This window comes from Lacerta agilis, chromosome 9, assembly GCF_009819535.1.
Source record: "Lacerta agilis isolate rLacAgi1 chromosome 9, rLacAgi1.pri, whole genome shotgun sequence".
Classification (NCBI taxonomy): domain Eukaryota; kingdom Metazoa; phylum Chordata; class Lepidosauria; order Squamata; family Lacertidae; genus Lacerta; species Lacerta agilis.
In genome coordinates this window covers 40,192,656-40,213,560 of record NC_046320.1, presented here as the reverse complement: position 1 = coordinate 40,213,560, position 20,905 = coordinate 40,192,656, and the positions used below count along the sequence as shown (strand labels likewise).

The 20,905-nt window shown below is 46.2% G+C and overlaps 1 protein-coding gene across 1 annotated transcript in view; it reads right to left on the bottom strand.

The window, feature by feature from the left end:
* Nucleotides 1–20,905, bottom strand: part of MAML3 (mastermind like transcriptional coactivator 3) — a 269,821-nt gene that overhangs the window by 3,643 nt on the left and 245,273 nt on the right. The window contains exons 3-4 of the mRNA XM_033161072.1: nt 6,013–6,249; nt 1,096–1,204 (exon numbers count right to left, since the gene is read on the bottom strand). Coding sequence (XP_033016963.1) covers nt 1,096–1,204; nt 6,013–6,249 — 346 coding nt within the window. The remainder of the gene's footprint in view (nt 1–1,095; nt 1,205–6,012; nt 6,250–20,905) is intronic.

Below are 20,905 nucleotides of genomic sequence, written 5' to 3'. Positions count from 1 at the left end.
TAACCATCAGGAGAGTGTTTTGTTTTATAGAACATGTATTTAGATTTCTCTCTTAAGGCTACGCCAAGAAAAAAAGTAAATAAAATGTATCAAGAAAACTCACAAAATATGAAAAAAGTCCTCCTCTCCATCTCCCTCCACCCCCCCCCAACACAATATTTACAGGTATGTGTTTTGAGCAGGCAGGGGTCTTCATTGGACAACATTCTAAGATTAAATTTAAAAGCTGAAAATAATATGGATTCAACTCTTCGTAGCTCCTTAATATTATCTTTATCAATAGAATTTTGTGTTCACAGGATGCAAGCCCCATGGAAATGAATGGGATGCTCAACACATGGAGGTTTGAGAGGGGAAGCACAGGGCCAGCAAGCATAAGGCCACAAGAAAAGCCAGCTGGATCAGGCCAGTGACCCATTTAGTCCAGCACAGCGCCCAACCAGATGCCTGTGGAAACCCACAAGCAGGATCAAAGCAACAGAACACTCTCCTTGCCTGTGGCCTTCCAGCAATACATATGTATTCAGAAGCATTACTGCCTACAACCATGGGGGCTGAACATAGCCAATGTGGCTTGTTGTTATTGTTGTTGTTGTTCAGTCGTGTCTGACTCTTCGTGACCCCATGGACCAGAGCATGCCAGACACCCCTATCCTCCACTGCCTCACGCAGTTTGGCCAAACTCATGCCAGTCGCTTCGAGAACATTGTCCAACCATCTCATCCTCTGTCGTCCCCTTCTCCTTGTGCCCTCCATCTTTCCCAACATCAGGGTCTTTTCCAGGGAGCCATTAATAGCTTTCTCCTCCATGAATTTGCCTAAATTTTCTTTTAAAGAAATCTAAGTTGGTGGCTATCAATGCATCACAGCTTTACATATGAATGGCACAGACTGACAAATAGAGAATGTGCTGCCCTTACGTAGAGTTTCGGTCTCTGACAATCTCCTCTTGGGTTGCCTGCTCTTGTCTGCCTTTCATGTAATAACTCTGCGTTGATTAGCAGTACAGTACAGTAAATAGAACGCTGGTGCTCATATCTAGCTATGTGTTAGCAGGCAGCTTGTGCTCCCTGAATGCCTGCTGGGCTCTCTCACCTTGGAACTGATTGACCTGCTGCACAGGGTAGGGGTTCCTCTGCTGTTGCTGGAGGTGCTGCCGAGGCAGATGCGACTGCTGCTGCTGCTGCTGCTGCTGCTGCAAATGCTAGACAGAGGAGCAAGAAGAAGAAAAAGAGGTCAGTGAGCCTGCTCCCCAGCTGATGGTTGCGACAGCAGTCAGCAAGGCAAGTGGTGGAACTGCCGCTTTTCCAGCAAGGTGTTCTTGAACGACAAGTGCTGCGTGGAAGTGGCAGGCAAAGTGAGCAGCGGCCCCGTGCAGATCAAGAGCCCTCTGCACACAGCGTTGCTCTGACTCGACTGCCTCTCCACAGCAGCTCTCTGCTCTTCACTTGCTGAGAACTTTTTGTACTTCTGCAAGACTCGGGAAAGGAGCGGAGAGGAAGGAACGCTCCTAGCTGAGAATCGTGAACCAAACTCTGGGACCATCTAGCATTTCTGGATCTAAGTTAGTTAAGCCTGCGGGCCTGGTTCTTATGAGCTGGGGCAGCCCAGTTGCTGCTGCCCTGGAAGCTCCAACAATGGAGGAACAGAAGAGCCATGTGGGGGAGGGATCTGGGATGGTGTGGGGAGAAGAATGCAACCATCAAAACAGCCATGAGTTTGGTTCACGCTTTCTCCTTTGGCTTCTTTTCATGGAGGTTCAGTAAGTTAGGAATGGGAGGACCAGGTGAGGTAAATCCAGGGGCATAGCAAGGGGGGGAGGCCCGCCCCGGGTTCCAGGGGAGGGGGGGTGACACTTTGGGTGTGCACCCCGCCCCGCCGGGCGGGCCCCAAACGGGGGCATGTAGCCTTTCCCCCCTTCCAGTGGCTTTTTTTCTGTGCGAGGGGCGGGCCAGCGAGGAGGGGGCATCACGCTTGTTGCTGGCATGACGCCCCCTCCTTGCTGGCCCGCCCCTCGCACAGAAAAAAAGCTGATAGATGGGGGAAAGGGGGAGGCAAAGCAGGTGCTTGAACGCGCCTGCTCTGCTTCCCTTTCCCCCCTCCCAGCAGTTTTTTTCGGCGGGGGGCGGGCCAGCAAGGAGGGGGCGTCATGCCAGGGACAAGTGTGATTCCCCCTCCTCACTAGCCCACCCCTCGCGCCGAAAAAAGCTGTGGAAAAGGGGAAACTTCCCCTTTTCAGCAGCATCCACGTGTGTTGTGATGTCACGACGCAGGCGCCGTGCCCCTCCCACAGGGGGGTGCCTCTGTGCCGCCCCGGGCAGCACAGAGGCTTGCTACGCCCCTGGGTAAATCGCACAGTCCATTCATCCTCTAGTCCTGGGGTGGGGAACCTCTGACCCTCCAGATGATGCTGGTCTTCAACCCCCATCAGCCCTGACCACTGGTGAAGCTGGCAGAGGCTCATGGGAGCTGGACTTCAACAACTTCCAGAAGGACACAGGTTCCCCACCCATCACGGTGCTAGAAGACAAATGGGATATGTGGCTCTGTCCATTTCACCTCACCCAGTTCTTCCACTCCTAGCTTACTGAGCCATCGTGAGAAGAAAGAAGAAGAAGAAGAAGAAGAAGAGTTTGGATTTGATATCCCGCTTTTCACTACCCGAAGGAGTCTCAAAGCGGCTAACATTCTCCTTTCCCTTCCTCCCCCACAACAAACACTCTGTGAGGTGAGTGGGGCTGAGAGACTTCAGAGAAGTGTGACTAGCCCAAGGTCACCCAGCAGCTGCATGTGGAGGAGTGGAGACGCGAACCCGGTTCCCCAGATAACGAGTCTACCGCTCTTAACCACTACACCACACTTGGGTGCCATGGGGGAAAGCGGAAGCTATACCAATCCCATTACAACCTTTCCTCCTCTGTGAATATGTTCCAGTAGACTTTTCTCGATAAGATGGGCAGGTTCAAGCACTTCATGCCCTTATTTAATGAATAAGAATGATTACATGGTGGGGGCAGGGGAGATAGAAAGGATGCTGCCCTGGGTGCTGGGAAGACCACTTGCTCTCTGCTGCAAGGCCCATTTCCACCTGGCCTAGGGGTTGGGGCCCAGACTCCCCTTTAACAGCTAAAAGAGGCTCCTGGGACATTGCTGGAGCAACTCTTGGGTGGGGGCAACTGACTAAAATGTTTTAAACGGTTCTAATTTTGGTTCCTCTGTTTTGTTTTTGTCAGGTTGGTGTTGGTGGTTATTTAAATTTAGGTATAACTGTAAACTGTTTATTATTATTGGTGTTATTGTTATTATTGCTTTCTATTGCTTTCTGTTGATTTACTGGTTTGTTTGTTGCTTGTACAGGATATTTTGTTTTTTAATGTTTTATGTTTTGTTGTGCTTTTATAAATGTTGTAAGCTGCCCAGAGTGGCTGGGAAAACCCAGCCAGACAGGTGCGATATAAATTTAAAAAATTATTATATATTATTATCTTGCAAGAAACAAACATGCTGGGTTCAAGACTCAATCCCTGAGGACCATTGACTAAAAATCAGAACTACTGGAATGATCCAAATCCTGGCCCAAGCAGCAGTGAAGCCTTGACAGAGCTACTGCTGCAGCCACAGCTCATATCTGCCAGGGCAAGCAAATCACCATGCAAGTTTGCAGTTGATGCCATAAAGTGGTGGCAGTGAAGGTGGCTCGGGTTCAAGTGGATCTGGGGCCATCCCTACAACACCTCATTTTGGGGCTTTCTCTGGGCTTCTGCCAGTGGAGATTCTACTTCTGCCTGTCCTTCAGTGGCCAAAACAGAGTGTTGCACAGCAGTGGAGCAATGCAGACGCCACTCCACAGCCAGAAACCTGGGAGGAGGGACAAAAGCGGGGGGGGGGGGGGTTGGATTGCAGCCTAAGTGCCAGCAGCTGAATGTATGGATTTATTCATTTATTTCTCACTGCCTTAATAGGTTGTGCACTCTCCTGCTGTACAACATCGGCTTAGGAGTACAGATAGAAGCAGATTTTTGTTGCTGTTGCTTGATTACAATTTTTTTTTTAAAAAAATGCAGGGAGTGCACCAGTGTGACTAGCTCTCAAATCCTTGCTGTGAGGCTGTTCTCCATCTATTACTGTGAATGAGGTATCAGGCTACTGAAAAATCATTCACAGTGCCTAAAGATGCACTTGTGGCATACTCCAGGGATTTGTGTGGAAACCAGGCCCTGCCTGATGCGCACTTGATAATGCTCCTGAGCTCAGCAGGTGTATAGAGTGGCTTCTTAACAAATGCTGCCTTACTTGTGCAGGGAGTTACACCAGTCACCACTGCACCCGGCATAGGAAACATCACTTTGCAGTTCTGTGGGATTTTACTAACTAGCCATATGGCATTTTGATCAGTTAATTAATTAAACGTAGCGCAGAAGATCCCCCAGAACTGCAAGACCAGTGTTTGATGTATTAGCATGTAGTAAACAGAAACAGATGAAAAGCAAATGCTTCCCCACAGGCTTCTTTCAATGCTTTCATTTAATACAAACTTGGAGTGGAAAAAGGACCCCATTCCCCAAAAGGCACTTGTTGGCTCTGGGAGGCTTTTTTCACCTTCAGCTAGCCAATGGCACAGTTTGCTTACATCTGGATTTGTTTTTATTTAGGTTTAGGTTCCTACATTAGGAGAGTGGCCTGGTTGCTGCTGTTTTTTAATTTCTCTGTGCATGATGCTTAGGGTGTTCTAACAATAGGAGAATGGAGAAGCACAGGACACATTTTGGTGCTTGAAGCGGAACAGCAAATGCCTCCCTCAACCAAGATGCAGAATACGCAAGGCTGGCTAAGTAATTTTGGCACCCGAGGCAGAAAAAATTCCCCCAAGCACCTCTCCCTGGGAGTAAAAATGCAATAATTATAAATCAACAACTAACCATTTGTGTTCTTTTATGGCATTCCAAATCAGCTGCCAGAGGCAGCTGCTTTACTCTCCCTAATGGTAGAGCTGACACATGGGAATCTGCACACCAGTAGTAAAAAATGTATTGGGAGAGCACAGGAATTATATAGGCTATAGAAAGAATACTGGTGTGGTTCTTCCTTTCTCTTAGATCCAATGTGATCCTAACTTTTACTTTGTGGAGACATGTCATACATGAAGTGACAACCATGCTGTTCCCATAAGCTAAGAATGATCTCCCGTGATTGAATCAAACACCTTATCGAAACAGCAGAAAATTATTTTCTAGGTAATCATAAAATAAGGAAGAGGAATGGAGATTCCTTACAGGCATACATTCCCTTTTTCTCTGCAACGTGCCATTAAAGAACCAAAGCAATTGCCTTCTGTCCCAATTACACCAGTAATTAGCATTATCGTTTATATTGCACCTTAAAGTGTTTAGCAATCCTTATCTTGTTTATCCTCACAATAGCCTTGTGATGGAGATGGAGAGAAAACGGAGAGAGCAAACTAAGAATCAAATGCCTCTTCCAGAGCTGCCAAAAAGAGAGAACGAATCAATGGTCCACAGAGGGAAGTGAGTTCTTCTCTAGATCTGCCTCCCTAAGCCTGTTGCCCTCCAGATGTTTTGGACTAGAAGGGCTGTGGCTGATAGGAGCTGTAGTTCAAAACATCTGGATGACACCATGTAGGAAAAGGCTAGAGCTCAGAGCAATACGTGAGTCATTGCACTATTGTGGCAGCTGGTCCCTTGCCTCATAATTGACACATGCATGACAAATGAAAGCCTAGATTACAGAAGCTGCAGGATGCTTGTTTGAACCTTATGGATTGCACTGCTTGGTTACAATTGTTGTTGGAAAGGGAAGCTGTGTTGCCTCCCCAGTTGCGTCTCTGTTCCAGGGCTGGGAATGGTCACTCCAGATGTTTTGGGACTACAGTTCCCATCATCCCTGACCACTGGTCCTGTTAGCTAGGGATCACGGGAGTTGTAGCCCCAAAACATCTGGAGGGCCGAGTTTGCCTACGCCTGACTTAAGGTATGGAGCGAAAGAGTGCAATACCTGTTCTGCCAAGATCTGCTGCTGTTGCCGCTGCTCTCGTAGAAACTGCTGCTTCTGCTGTTCCATCATGTGGAGCTGGGCCCTTTGCTCAATCAGCATCTGCTTCATAAGGGCAGCCTGAGGCTGTCCGGCCAAGAAGCTGGCATTGACCGAACTTGTGCCCACATTACTGGATCCCGGTGGCACTGAGGACTGCATGGGACCTGTGGACCGAGACAGTCCCACTGCATGCTGGTCCTGGACAAGGAAACAAACAAAAGCCATGTGAGGAATCATTGGGTATGTGATTAGGCTTATCTTCATTTATTCTCAGCATTTATATCCCACCCCTCCATCACATGCAATGGAACATCAAGGTGCCTTACAGACACCACAGTTTAGAAACAAAGCAAGATTTTAAAAGGGGGGGAGAAAAAACCAGCTGATTATTTGTTTATTTTGCAAAGACACAAGTCCATTACCAACCAGACCCACCAGAACGAATTAAAGTTTCCACATAGCATCTAAAGGCCACCAGGGAGGGAACCAACTGAGTTTGTAGGGACGAGGGCTTCCAGAGTCTGGGTACCACTACAGAGTAGGCCTTCTCCCACAAATACCAGCACCTTCAATGAGCCGAGGAAAAGACCAGCAGGATCATTGGGGGAAGGTATCCCAGTCCCAAACCATTAATGGTTTTAAAGGTAATAACATGAATTTTGAATCTGAGTCAGAAATGGGCCAGGAACCAGTCAGTGAAGCTACTAGAAGAATGGACTCACACAACCCAAGAAATCAGCCCCAGTGAAAGCGTTTTGCACCAGCTAAAGTTTCTCAGCACAGTATGTGGGGTGCTGCAAATTGCAGGAGGAGGACTCTGCGCCTGGCTAGATGTTACACTTGCTGCAGGGATCGGCATCCCTACGGTGAGTTTTCCACCACCTGCTGTATTGTTTAGAACAAGTCGCCACATGAGTATTGTGAGTTTTTCTGCTTTTGAACTATATCAATGGTGTTTCCTGGCAGGAGGGAGAGACTTGTGGTATGATGTCCAACTCGCATAGTAAGCTGTTTTCAGTTAGGGTTTGGGAAAACAGTCAAGAGGTTGACATTTGCTATGGCAAATGCAGGAATGGGTGAATCTGTCAATTTTTACTTTCTCTTAACTTTCTCTTTTTTCTAGAGTTCAGGACTGCACATTTCTGCATCAGTTTATATATGGATTTATTTATTTTAAATTCACCAGCATTTTAGTACGAATTTATCCTCATATACACACTTCTGCAAGCCATTTCCCCAAATACAATGCGTTTTTGGATGGCATTTCATGAATATATGCATTTTCATGTACACTTCCCCACAATACACACTTTCTTTTACACATTATTTGGTTGGAGAGCAGCATTGGAGAATTCAGGGAAGTGCGAATTCTGAAAGATGGCTGCATTTCATTTCGTGTATTGTTTCAGGAAGCGCAAATTAGGGAATTTCACATTAAAAGCACCAACCGACCTTCATTTCTCCTCCATTCTTCAGTGACTGTAAATATGTATAGAGCAGTTTGCAGTTTACAGAGAAATGAAGATCAAGGAGAGGCATGGTCCAAAAGTACAGGAGGTGGGAGAGGAGGAGGGAAGTGGATGATCAAGGAACTGTTGGGTGCAGAAGCCTAAATCCAGTTTTGCCCTCTCTTTTTTGCAAGCATTGGGTGCACAGAATGCAACTTTATTGTATTCCTTCTGACTCTGTATGGTATGCAAATCAGATCAAGTCTAACAGTAACCCTGGCAGGTTATTAACTCATATCTGAGGAAGTATATAAGAGGTAAAAGATATATGAGGAATGGTACAGAGAGCTGGGGACAAAAACCAGGACCCCCTCAAGCCAAGCTCAGTCATTCAAAGCAACTTGAGTTACATATTCAGCAAAAAGCAAGGAACAAAAGTAGTAATTAGGGTTTACATTTTCTTGCTGGTGAGGCAACCGAACAGGGTCAGGTGGCCCCAGTTCCTCTGCATGATGCTAACCCATGTAACCTTATTATAACTTCCAGGCAAAGTGAGGTGGATGAAAAGAGATTCAGCACCTGGAGTCCAATGCCAGGGAGTTGGGTTTGAGTGCAGGGCACCACCATTATACCTTTCAGGTTAAAGAGGAGGCAGTAACATATTTTCATTGCTGCTCGTTACTCATTAATATGCTTTTATATCCCCATGCGTCCACACGATCAGGATGATTAAGAGGAGACCAGTTGAAAGTGGGCTATTTTAAAACTTTTAATCCGAGTAGGAGTGAATGTAAGAGGAGAGCAAGGCGGTACCAATTATACTGCAAATTAAAGGACATGTTCTTGTGAACACCGCCCCCGCCCCCCGCACACCACGTTCCTGCCTGTTTGCCTGAGATGCTGCCGGTCCCTTTGGAGGGCTTGGCCAGAGGACTTAAGAGAGGAGGCCTGGAAAGGATCTCATTAGCAGTTCTGTCAACACAGCGCGGATCGCCTTTCTCTTCCCAGTGTAACCAATGGCGATTGTTATGCAGGAGAGATGCACCAGGAACAATCCCAGGAGGTTAGAACTTAATTATGAGCAGCCCTGAAGAGGGAAATTTATAGACAGATGGATGTGCCTTTTTTTGGGGGGGGGGACCAACCACTTTCTGTTACTTCCCGTCCTCTCCATTTTCCCCTGCAAGATCCAAGTGAAAACTTGTGAACCAACTGTTGCAGCTATTAAGGCCCTGAGCACCAGAGAAATCTACCAAAGCTTGGAGTGGAGATCTTACATGCTGCACGGGATGTCGGGGTACATCTGACCTCTCCTCCTAAATCCATCCACATCCTAACACCCCAGGCAGCCTTGGGGTGAGGCGGCAGGTGTGTGAGAAACACTTGGCTGTAGTTCCTCCTCAGCACCAGCAGGTGGCATCCCAAGCCTGGTCCTCCACAGCTCTGTCAACCTGGGTTGGTGACTGATTGCTGCCCTGGGCTCTTGCTCTCCCTCTCCCTCTTTCTCCCACCTCCCCTCCCTCCTCCTTCCCCACCCTCCCCCATGCTTGCAGATGGCTTAATCATGACTACTGTTCCCTCCTCCTCCTCTCCCCATCCCCCTCAGTACTTCTGCGATAATGCTGCTAACGCAGACCTAGGCAGTCAAGTGTTACAGCACAGAGCAGGTAGCCTGGCAACTGAGAGTATAATACCGAACAGATGGTGTTCGTACACATGATGGACATCACACACGACAGCCTGAGACAATCCAGGAATTCCCTGGTGGTTTGAGGCCCTCTTTATGGGAAGGGGTGGGGGGGGTGGGCAAAGCAAAACACAAGCCTGTTGGCTGCTTGGGGGATATTTCCTACCCTCTCCCACCCAATCTGACACTGAACCACTAAACTGATTTCTTGTTACTCCCGTTTTGCTAACAGCACTAAAGGGGCAGCCGTCTGGTAGTGTGCGAGGGGGACGGACGGAGGGTTAAGCTTCGCGTAGCCTGAATTAATAAGGCATTACGCTGGGCCTGAGCGAAGACAGGGTTGCTTGACAAAGGAGCCACCCTTGCCTCTGCTCTCAGCCAGCGCTACTTGTCTCTCTCCTTGGTGAAGAGACTGTCTGGGTCAGGGTTGTCCCTGCGGCTGGAAGCTATGCAGGAGGTACAACAGGTAGACTCCTTCCTACGTCCTGTGAAACACACAAAGGGGCATTTGTGGGCTAAGCCCAGGTTATGCATTACAGTGTTCTGGGTATTAAGAAAGAGCAGCCACATGGGAACACCTGGGAGATGGGAAGAAAAGGAGTGCCAGCCTCAAATCCTGCCCCTCATCCTCTTTTTCCAAAACAAAGAAACAAACACATCTCTCTCTCTCTCTCTCTCTCTCTCTCCCCCTCTCCCACTGGCGAGAGCTGCAGGCACACACTGCAGTGCACTGCTCAGCCTCCAAATTCAATGCAATGCTGAGGGGGCTCCTGACACTTCTTCCAGGGAGCATGCTGCTCTTTACTAATGAGCTCAGGAAGCGGAGACATACCCAGGCTGTCAAATTTCCAAACACTGAACAATGCATAATCTGTGTCTGTGACGGGGCTGGGGAGAGAGAGCAGCAGAAGCTCCAGGAAGAGAGAGGGCGTTCTTTCTTTCTTTCTTTCTTTCTTTCTTTCTTTCTTTCTTTCTTTCTTTCTTTCTTTTCCCGAGGAGCAAGGTGGAAGGAAAGGAAGGGCTACAAAATGCCATCACAATAGGTTTCTCAGAGAAAGCAAAGCCACCCATGCAAACGTCCCCTCGAGAAAGGTGAGCCAGAATTATTTAACCTTTCAGAGTGCTCTGTTGTCGTCTTGCCGTTCCCCCTTTCCCCCAGTGCTATTCCCCAGACCTGCCCCTCCACTGCAGACAATGATTTATCGGTGAGGAAATAGGATTTCCAGTGCTAAGGTCAGAGCTGGCCGTCAGACGTTACCTTGCTCTCACTGCAAGAAAAACCTTGGGCAAGCTTCCAGAGTTCCTGCAAAGCCAGCCTAGGGATCAGCCAGAGTGATACGTGGCAGCACTGTACACCTCAACGTATCTCAAAGAATACCTTGTTCTGCAAGGGACTCAGATTTCATTGCCTTTAATAACCTGCTTGTAGCTGCTATACTTCTGGAGAAGAATTGAAGGGCCTCTCCAGACTGGCGTGTGTTTTTGCAGCTGTATTCTGATCGTATATAACCACCATGAAGGTAACTTCATGAACACAAATCATAATGAATGGTCAGTGAAAAAGGATGTCCCTAAACCACATAGGCACACTTCTAAATCAGGAGTCATCAGGGGACCCCAGCAGTCTCCTGACCAGAGTTCTCCACTGTCTTAGGTGTCAAATGAAGTGGTGGATGACAGAGGTCTGAGTTCAAATCCCAGATTTGCTGGGCTCGTGCACATGCATAAATGCCCACAATGCAGACTCATGTAATCTGCACACAAAGAAACAACAAACCAACTATCAGACCAAACACAGAATCGCATGGCTTTTGCAGTTACCTTTTGTGCCCTGTTGAATGGCAAAGAGTGTAAGACAAGTATGGAGAGGGAGGAGGGGAAGCAAGGGACAGTATCGGAACAGATCAGACTGGGCTGTGCACAGCAACAGCCACGACAGCTCATTTCTGTGCTCACACATAATTTTTATCATAATAAACTTTAGTTGGAACATTTGCTCCTCTTCAGAGCAGTACAGGCTGAACTGTGCAAGTTGCTATCTCGTGACGCTTGCAAAGATGTTTCCAGTGTAGAAGCTGTGTTGTGTGCTGCAGGCTAAGCCAAATTCAGCTCAGCGTTGACCTGTGGGTAAACTCAAAGGTATAGACAAGCTCTCCATTGCATTGCACCGCGAACTTACTCTGCAGAATCCAGTAAGGGGAAGGTACACTCCTGCACAGAGGCCTTTGCAATCTCCAGATGGGAGCCACATCGCACCAAGTTCTGGGTGGAAGTAGGTGGCAGCTTTCAAGAGAGGAATGCTTAGGGCTCAACTTACAGTTTGACAGCCAAGCAGTGCCCAGCTGCTTAGGAAAGGGCAAACCATAAAGAACACAGTTATAAAACAGACACCTGGTTTACTAAGGCCCCTGGAAGAATCCTTGCACATTGCCTTGTAGTGGTTGCATGAAGGTTGGCATGGAAATAGTTTCAATAAATATAAATAAAATCAGATTCTGAGTCGTTCTGACCTTGGTCACGATAACACAGTCACAAAGGTCCTACAAATATTTGTTGGACTGCTTTCTCCCACATTGGTCTCCCTGCAACTATAGAGATGGCCTTCCCACCACAGAAAGGCCTGTCTGGTCTTCATGCTCCTGTTATGTTTACTTAAGACATTCATCTACCACTTAATCATCAGCATTTCCAAGCAGCATACATAAAACAAACCACACAGAATCAAACAATAAAAATAATCATAAAACCAAATAGAAGCCCCTTACACTTGACCTGAAAATGCCTGCTGGAATAAGGAAATCTTTTGTCTTATTTCAGTTGGGAGGAAGTTCCACAAGTTTGGGCCCACAGCACTGAATGTCTGGTTTCTGGCATTTACAAGCCTTGCCTCTGAGCTGTTGGGGGACAACCAACAGAGGCTCCCCTAAGGATCCGGGTGATCAGGCAGAGATATACAGGTGAAACTCAAGAAATTAGAATATCATGGAAAAGTCCATTTATGTAAGCAATTGTTTTCATTAGCTACTGGAGTTTAATATATGAGATAGACTCATGACATGCAAAGCGAGATATGTCAAGCCTTTGCTTGTTATAATTGTGATTATGGCATACAGCTGATGAAAACCCCAAAGTTGAAATTGTTAATTTGGGGTTCTCATCAGCTGTATGCCACAATCATCACAATTATATCAAATAAAGGCTTGACATATCTCACTTTGCATGTCATGAGTCTATCTCATATATTAGTTTCACCTTTTAAGTTGAATTACTGAAAGAAATGAACCTTTACACGATATTCTAATTTTTCGAGTTTCACCTGTAAGAGATCACTTGGTTTCTAATATATCCTTCAGCTAGATGACAGGCAAAAACATTCTGGTTTCCCCAGACTTGGAAACTGCTAATGTTCGCATTCAAAACAACACTGACTTCACTGTCTGTTCCAATGGAGTGCTGCTATTTTGTTGCATTGGTTTGCATGCTTCAGTTTATCATTTTCTATATTTTAATTTCACTTTTATTGTTTCTCACTATTTTGTTTTCTCCACTCTGGGAACATCCTCGTGTTGCATCTGGTAGAAATCACACAGCCCAGTAGGATGTGTTCAGAAGATGCTTGGAAGTACATCTCACAGTTTAATGAGCAAATAAAGAAAAAGTGCTCTGAAAGGGAACCCATATCTATGTCCCCCAGTCTTAAGTAATTCTAGTTGTTGCCCAGAAATAACAGTGACAGTTAGGGAGTAATATGGATACCTAGAAAAGCACAGCTGCTAGAGACACTCAAACTGTCAGAGCATGCAAAGAATATTAAGGGAGGAAGCCCACCAAAGATCAAAGAGAGGTCTTGAAAAAGCAGAAACCTGCCTTGTAAGCTCTTTGCTGTCATGAACGGGGAGAGTTCGCATCACCCATGCTGGCATCTTTACAAAAGGTTATAAACTGAGACTATTTAAACGCTAGAGGGAACACACTCAGAGTCTCCTTTTGAAACCAGCTCAGGTGTCAGGGATGGAGCTGTCTCGTGACAGGTTGTTTTGCCTTGTCTTGAAAATTAATTTCTGCTCTTAGCTGTGGCATCTCCAGCATTGCACTTCCCTGAGCTCTTTTTCACCTTTCTCCTCAGTTTCAAAGGGGGGAGAATTTAATCTTTTTCGATGCAGCGTCTGAGCACCCCCCACACTGCAGAATTCATGTGTGTGCCTTATAAATCTCAGCAGCACCCTGAGATGGAGAGCAAATGTATGTGCAACAGAAGAAAGGGATGTGGAAGGGGGAAAGGGAGGGGGGAGAGTGAAGAACCGGGGAAGAGGAGAAGAAATGGCAGCGGGGAAGAGAAGAAATGGCAGCTGACTTACAACCTTTCTGCACAGCCAGATAAAGCTGCATCTGGTTTTCTGGGTGGGAGACTTTCTGCTGGCTCAGAGAGGAGACAGATAGCAGTAGCAGGGCTGTTGCTGGGGGCGGGGGAAAGGTATAAGCCTCCCATGTCCTCTTCTGCTGCAGCTGGAAAACAGCAGCCTGTTGGAGATACCAGGAAGTTTGGCCAGCAATCCCTGCACACGAAGAGCAAGAACTTTCCCACATCTACAGCTGGTGGTTTTTTTTTTGGGGGGGGGGAGCCTATTTATGTGAAGGCCACTGTTGTTGATGTGCCAGCCCAGTGAAGGGCCCCCTCTTTTGGAGTGTGGTGAGGGCACCTCTCTGGGCGATTAGTTGTGGGCAAGTGGGTGGGGGGAGAGATATGAGAGTTAACCCAGCTTCCCGGGGGGGGGGCACTAAGGAGCTGCATTTGCGGTGAGAGGATGAATGCAGCTCATGAATGTGAGATTTTTCTTGTAACAAATGCATATTCAGTGTGACTGGCAGGGTCTTTTCTGATTTTTGCTATTGTTTTGTTTGATTTGTTGCTCCGTAGTATCCTTTGTTTGTATTGATATGCATAACCATTTCTACTCAGAAGTAAGTCACAGAACTGAAGTGTGGTAAGGGACCTCCAAGGGCCATCTAGCCCAACCCCCTGCAATGCAGGAATCACAGCTAAGGAATCCCACACAGACAGCCATCCATACTCTACTTAAAAGCCTTCAATGAAGTCCAGGCACTGTAAACTGAGCCTGAGTGTTTGTGCTAGCTTTCCTCAACCTGGTGCACATCTGTGCTGACAGGAGTTGTCGTCCAAAACAGCCGGAAAGTTCCAAGCTGGGAAAGGCTGCATGATGGACAAGTGCTGCTGTCCACTCACAGTGGCTCCAGGTTCTGTCCTCTCACGGGCATTTGGGATTTCCTTCACACCTCCTTCCTCCCATTGCCAAACAAGGTGAAACTGAGAACAGAGATGACTCCTATGGAATGCAGTGGGCTTGCTCCCAGGTAAGTAGAGTTATAATTGCAAACAGATTGATTACTACATTTATACTTGGCTTTTTCATCCAAGGGGCTCAAGGGGGCAAGTGTGGTTCTATTACCTCCTACTTTATCCTCACAACAAAGGAGGTGGAAAGGAAAACTTGCAAATTCATGCCTTTCCCCTGCTTTTAAAAGAAATGGTTTTGCTCAGAGTAGACCCATTGAAATTAATGAACCTTTCTAAGTTACCGGTAGATCCATTAATTTCTGTAGGTCTGCTCCACGTAAGGCTCAGTTAAATACCACCTACTGGCCTTAGCACAGGAGCTAAGAGACCACACTCTGAATAAGAAACTCATTTGCTGCTTGCAGCTTAAAAAGAAGAAAGGGGGATATCGTAAACAACTGACTTATGCTGTGAATTCACTAGGTGGTCTTAAGCAAGCCAATCTCAGCCTCGTGCCTGTCTCCCATCTGCCACACGAGGAAAAAAATAATCCTATTGATCTACCATATAGTGTTGTTGTAACAATTACAAAGATAATGTATGTGACGCTCAGTGAACTTTGAAACATACCATATAAATGGTACGTCCTTGCTTTGCGCAGATAATCCTTGGAGCTCTCCTTGCTGCTGCAGAGATCAATGACACTTCAGAGTGGGTTTTAATCTGAACTTTGTATTTTTAAATGTGCCCTCTCCTTCCCTGGTGCTTCTGCTTCCTTCTTGCGCCGGGGTTTTAAAACAACTGGCTGGCTGCCCTCAAAAGAGCAGGGGAACTGTGAGGGATGTGTCACCTGCACAGTGGAGCAAAGCAGCTGTTCCAGATTCCAGGCGGCCTGATTTGGTCAAACACAGCCTGCTAATGATCTCTTAGCTGCTTTATGAATTGAGCCCTTATACCCAGGCGCCTGCTCTCTCTGTGCTGCCTTCTTTTTCCTTGTTTCAGGGAGAACTGGGGGTGGGGGTGGGGGAGGGAAGCATCAGCTGTCTCTGGCAGAGCTTGCCAGCAAAGGGTTTCTACCGCCACCCCAAATTCCCCACCCACTCCCCTCTTGCTGGCCCAATGAAGCCATCAAGCTAAAGATTGCATAACTGATGAACAGGCCTATCTTGTGTTATACTGGGAGATGGGCCAACTGCCTCCATTTATAGACAAAAGTGTCATCAGTCAGCCAAATGAAACCCTTTGCGGCAGCCACTACGAGGAGGAAGAAAAAGAGATGGGGAGCCAGATCAGGGGACGTGCTGTGTTGTGACGTCACCAGGGACGTGCTGTGTTGTGACGTCACCAGGGACGTGCTGTGTTGTGACTTCCACCACTCCCACCAGTCTCCCCAGTGCGCAAATGCCTTCCACGGAAGAAACCTGAACCCAGACTAAACATTCGCAAAGCCACTCTTCTCGAACGACTTCTTCTGCCTGCCCCTCAACTCCCCCCTCCCTGTGCCTTGAACTTCACTGAAGTCACACAGCCCTCTATCATATTATATCATCAATCAAGCTAATGCTAATCAGATCAATAAGAATATATTCTCTCCAGTGCTTTCCTTTCCTTGCTCGTAGAACTCTAAAGATTTAAAATAAATCAATCCGGCCAATGCTAGACCAATAAAAAGTAATGCTTAAAACACCCACCCACACCTTGCAGCAAGCTTAAATACCACACTTCATACAAGGTTTGCTTATGGCTGATTCACACCTGCATGCGCATCAACTATTGTGTCATCATTGGCTGACAAGTCAGATTGGAAGGTGTGAGCTCCTGTTTAAAATGATTCGTATTCCCCAGTACATGTGAACATACATGTCTACTGTAGCATTATTAAGCATGGTTTCTAACTCCATGCTGCAGCCACTCAGTGGTGAGCATGTATGTACGAACTTGCCCAAAGTCATGTCCAGATGTAAGAATGAGGTTTTATTTTTTAAACAAACCTTAGAAGACAACAATCATGTTGTGGACTGGGTGATCTCCCTGTGAGTTAGGTGGTTGAAGGATCTGGCATTTACATAACATTTCCAATAGGACTGAGGTCTGGCAAGCAGTTAGTACTGGATGAGCAAAGAGGAATGCTGGCAACTATACCAGGAGCAGCCTGGTTTTTAAAAAGCAAGTGGGCAAGATGGGCATTTGCTGCTTTTACTGATGTTCAACCCAGTTTCTGGTCTGTGCAACCATTAGCATTCCTGCCTGGCCTTGCAAACCCCACTCACTCGAGTTAAAACTAATCCTAAGCATAGCATTACCAACCGTCCCGACTATTGCAAGATGCTGCCTTTAGCTGTGTACAGGCAATCGCTATTCTGAGACCAGGAGAAAGCACTGTGGAGCTGCCACTGCCTGCACTGCACACAATCACTTTCTGCAAGTTTTGGTAGCACTTCAAATTGTACTTTGCAATACAACCTTGATGACAGAAAGTGAGGAGGAATTAAAGAACCTTTTAATGAGGGTGAAAGAGGAGAGCGCAAAATATGGTCTGAAGCTCAACATCAAAAAAACTAAGATCATGGCCATTGGTCCCATCACCTCCTGGCAAATAGAAGGGGAAGAAATGGAGGCAGTGAGAGATTTCACTTTCTTGGGTTCCATGATCACTGCAGATGGTGACAGCAGTCACGAAATTAAAAGACGCCTGCTTCTTGGGAGAAAAGCAATGACAAACCTAGACAGCATCTTAAAAAGCAGAGACATCACCTTGCCGAAAAAGGTCCATATAGTTAAAGCCATGGTTTTCCCAGTAGCAATGTATGGAAGTGAGAGCTGGACCATAAAGGCGGCTGATCGCCGAAGAATTGATGCTTTTGAATTATGGTGCTGGAGGAGACTCTTGAGAGTCCCATGGACTGCAAGAAGATCAAACCTATCCATTCTTAAGGAAATCAGCCCTGAGTGCTCACTGGAAAGACAGATCCTGAAGCTGAGGCTTCAATACTTTGGCCACCTCATGAGAAGAGAAGACCCCCTGGAAAAGACCCTGATGTTGGGAAAGATTGAGGGCACAAGGAGAAGAGGACGACAGAGGATGAGATGGTTGAACAGTGTTCTCGGGGCTGCCAACATGAGTCTGACCAAACTGCGGGAGGCAGTGGAAGACAGGAGTGCCTGGCATGCTCTGGTCCATGGGGTCACGAAGAGTCGGACACGACTAAGCGACTAAACAACAACAACAACAACAACAACAACAACAAAATACCCTGGGTCTCAGAAATGTGACAACAATTGCTGCCTTGGACAATGCGTATGTATGTATTGGGAAAGCTTCATACCATGCTCTTTCACCCAAAGACTCTTACAGTAACTAAAAGAACAATTAAAAAAACCAATTGAAACAACAAGTTAAAACAGGACAGCATTAAGTAAATTAAAAAACAGTGACACATCAGGCTTATAATCCATGAAATCAATGCAATATAACAGGGCTGTGCAAATAAAAATGCATTATCTGGTGCTGAGAAAACATTAAAGTTGGTTCCAGGCAAGCCGCTCTGGGGACATTTAAAAAATGGGGCACCATCACAGAAAAAGCCTTATGTACCTTTCGGTCTGAGTGTTGAAGGCTGCAATTGCATAGTGGCCATGGAAAATCTCCATTTCCAAGTTGGGAGCAGTTTCGAAGGTGTTTTGTTTGTTAAAATATATATTTTAGTACCTGAAAGGACATGTGCTTATCCACATCAACACACACACACACACACACACACACACACACAATCCCTTAGGAACTTGATTACTGGTATTTCAGAAATCTAGTCAAGTAAATGCTGCCATTCCATTCACCTGCATGGAACTAGGAAATGTAGCTTGGTGTAGGAATGAGGAATAAGGAGTAAACAGGCATCTCCATTCCATCCCTCTGAAGCAAACCTTCTCCTTTCCTCCAGGTCGTTTGGGTAGTGGTCAAGTTACAAATGCTGGATCAGGGCTGGGCCGCCATGGTGGGACTTCCATTGCTCCATAGAAATAATTATCTATACTCCACCCAAGGACTGAGACAGCTACTGGAGCACAGGAACCAAGGATTATCATGTGCTAAGAGGCAGCTGATTCTGAATGACTGGAGTTTTCGAAGGCAAGGTGTTTGGTGCTGTTCTCTTCTTGATGACCAAAATGATGGTGAGGTACAGAAACTTATAACTTCTCTGCTGCTTTAGACAGGAAAAAAGAATATGGTGATGGGTGCCCAGTGAGAGGCCGCCAGTTTATGCACCCAACAGAATTAAGTGGTAAAGTTCTTTTTCACTTGTATCACTTCAAATTGAAGGTATAGAATCACAGAATTGTAGAGTTGGAAGAGACCCTGAGAATAATCTAGTCCAAGCCCCTGCAATGCAGGAATATGCAGCTGTCCCATATGAGAATCAAAACTGCAGCCTTGGTGATATCAGCACCACACTCTAGCCAACAGAGCTATCCAGGCCCATCGGGGACTATTTTACCATCCTGTGATAAAATCTTCCATGGTATTTGCCTCTTCATTATTCATACTTGCCAATTGGCTTGTTTCATTAAACAGGATCTTGCCCTGCCACTGTATACTATATGCAGCCACAAATGAGCACAGATCTGTTATGATGTTATTACTATAACAGAAGGAATAGTTTCTAATGTATGTGTTTAAGCAAAATATTCCTAATATTTCCACATTCTGTACTACTAAAAAAACCATCTGCTCCAACTGTGCCTCTGCTTTCTCCCGAAAACATCCCTACAAATTGGTTTCTAATGTTTGGCACCCATTTCTTGCTGCAGGGACCCATAAAACAGGCTCCTCTCTGGTTGTTGTTCCATTCACTCAGGTAGTGAATTATAATTCCTTTCTTGCTTTCTTTAATAAAAAGGGGAGACCAAATTCGGGGACAGTGGATTCACTACTTTGCAGTGCTGAGAGCACGAAAGGCTCTGCTCAGTGTCAGTCGCTTCATCTATTTGCTCAGTCTTTCAGTGCAAGGGAAGAGCTTTAAATCTGCCATGCTCTCTTTCTCTGGGCCCCTGGTTACCATGGTCTTCTTGCCATGCAGCATCTCAGGGAACACAATTCTTCTGCCATTTGACATGGGACCACTGCATGCAGCCCACTTGTTTTGCTTTAACCTTCCTTTCCCTGCATATCATCTTAGCATATTTTCAGCCCAAGTCTCCTCTCCCTTCTTACCCTTTACAAATAGTACATGATACATACATACATACATACATACATACATACATACATACATACATACTTATTTCTATGAATGCTTTTATTTTCATCTTGTGCTCGAATCCTGCTGGACTAGGATGCTGGACTAGGTGGGCCATTGGCCTGATCTAGTAGGGTCCTCTTTAAGTTCTTACATTCTGTTCAGAACTGCTGCTGCACATACCAAGTTACATAAGTGCAAAATAGTATAAGCATCTGTTTATATTGGCAGCACATCCCACCAACATCAGATGCCAGCACAAATGGTTAGGGTCTTACGTGCTCAATCTCAACAAGTGCAATCTCTACAGGGTAAAACTGACCAGAGTCAGGCTGAGATTACACATACATGCTCATCCCATGACAACTTCCCTAAAAAGCAAGGTTTGGTAGCGCCCCCCCTCCAGTGGGCCCTGTCTAACAGCAATGGGTGTCTCCAGCAGGTTTACCTGGTGATGGTGGTTGTTGTGGTGGGAAGCCATTTTAATTTCACACAATGCTGCATCTGAGGCATATGTGTGCAATTAAAATGGCAGGCGCTTGCAGACCTAGTAGCCCACAAATGGAACTTAGGCCCAGTGTGTGGTAGGTACTGCCAGGGTGCTGGTGTGCTTGTAGCTGGGTGCTGATGCCATTCCTGAATTCACTTGCACATGTATGGGTGAAAGAGCCACCGCAGATCAAAACTACGCACAGAGCTTTCATGTCAGCTGATGCCATATCAAACAAAACACTTTTCAATGGAAGGCTGCTGGCATATCTGGCTGTGAGTCATTAAGTGAGAAGTCACTAAGAGCATGATCCAGCCAAAGATAAGTACATTAAGGTTTCATTGATTTCAGTGGGAGAGATTTAGGCACATGCTTAAGTTTCCCATTGAAAATCAATGCAGGGCTTAAAACCTTGGCTGGATTGCACCCCCAGAGACAAGAGATCCAGTTATCTACATGCATGTGTGAACCAGCCCTTAGACAGCACTTTCTCACTGTAATGAACTAATGCAAGAAGGGAAACCCACTGGTTCCAAATAGCATCTCTGAGCCTGTTTACATAGATTAACTTTATGGTGGATTGATTTAAATCACCAAGAAAAAGGGCTGATTTAAGTTTCCAGCTCTGTAGTAGCTATTTGCAATTAAATACTTTTTCTTTAGTGCCTAGCAGCATAACCCAAATCCTGGACCTGC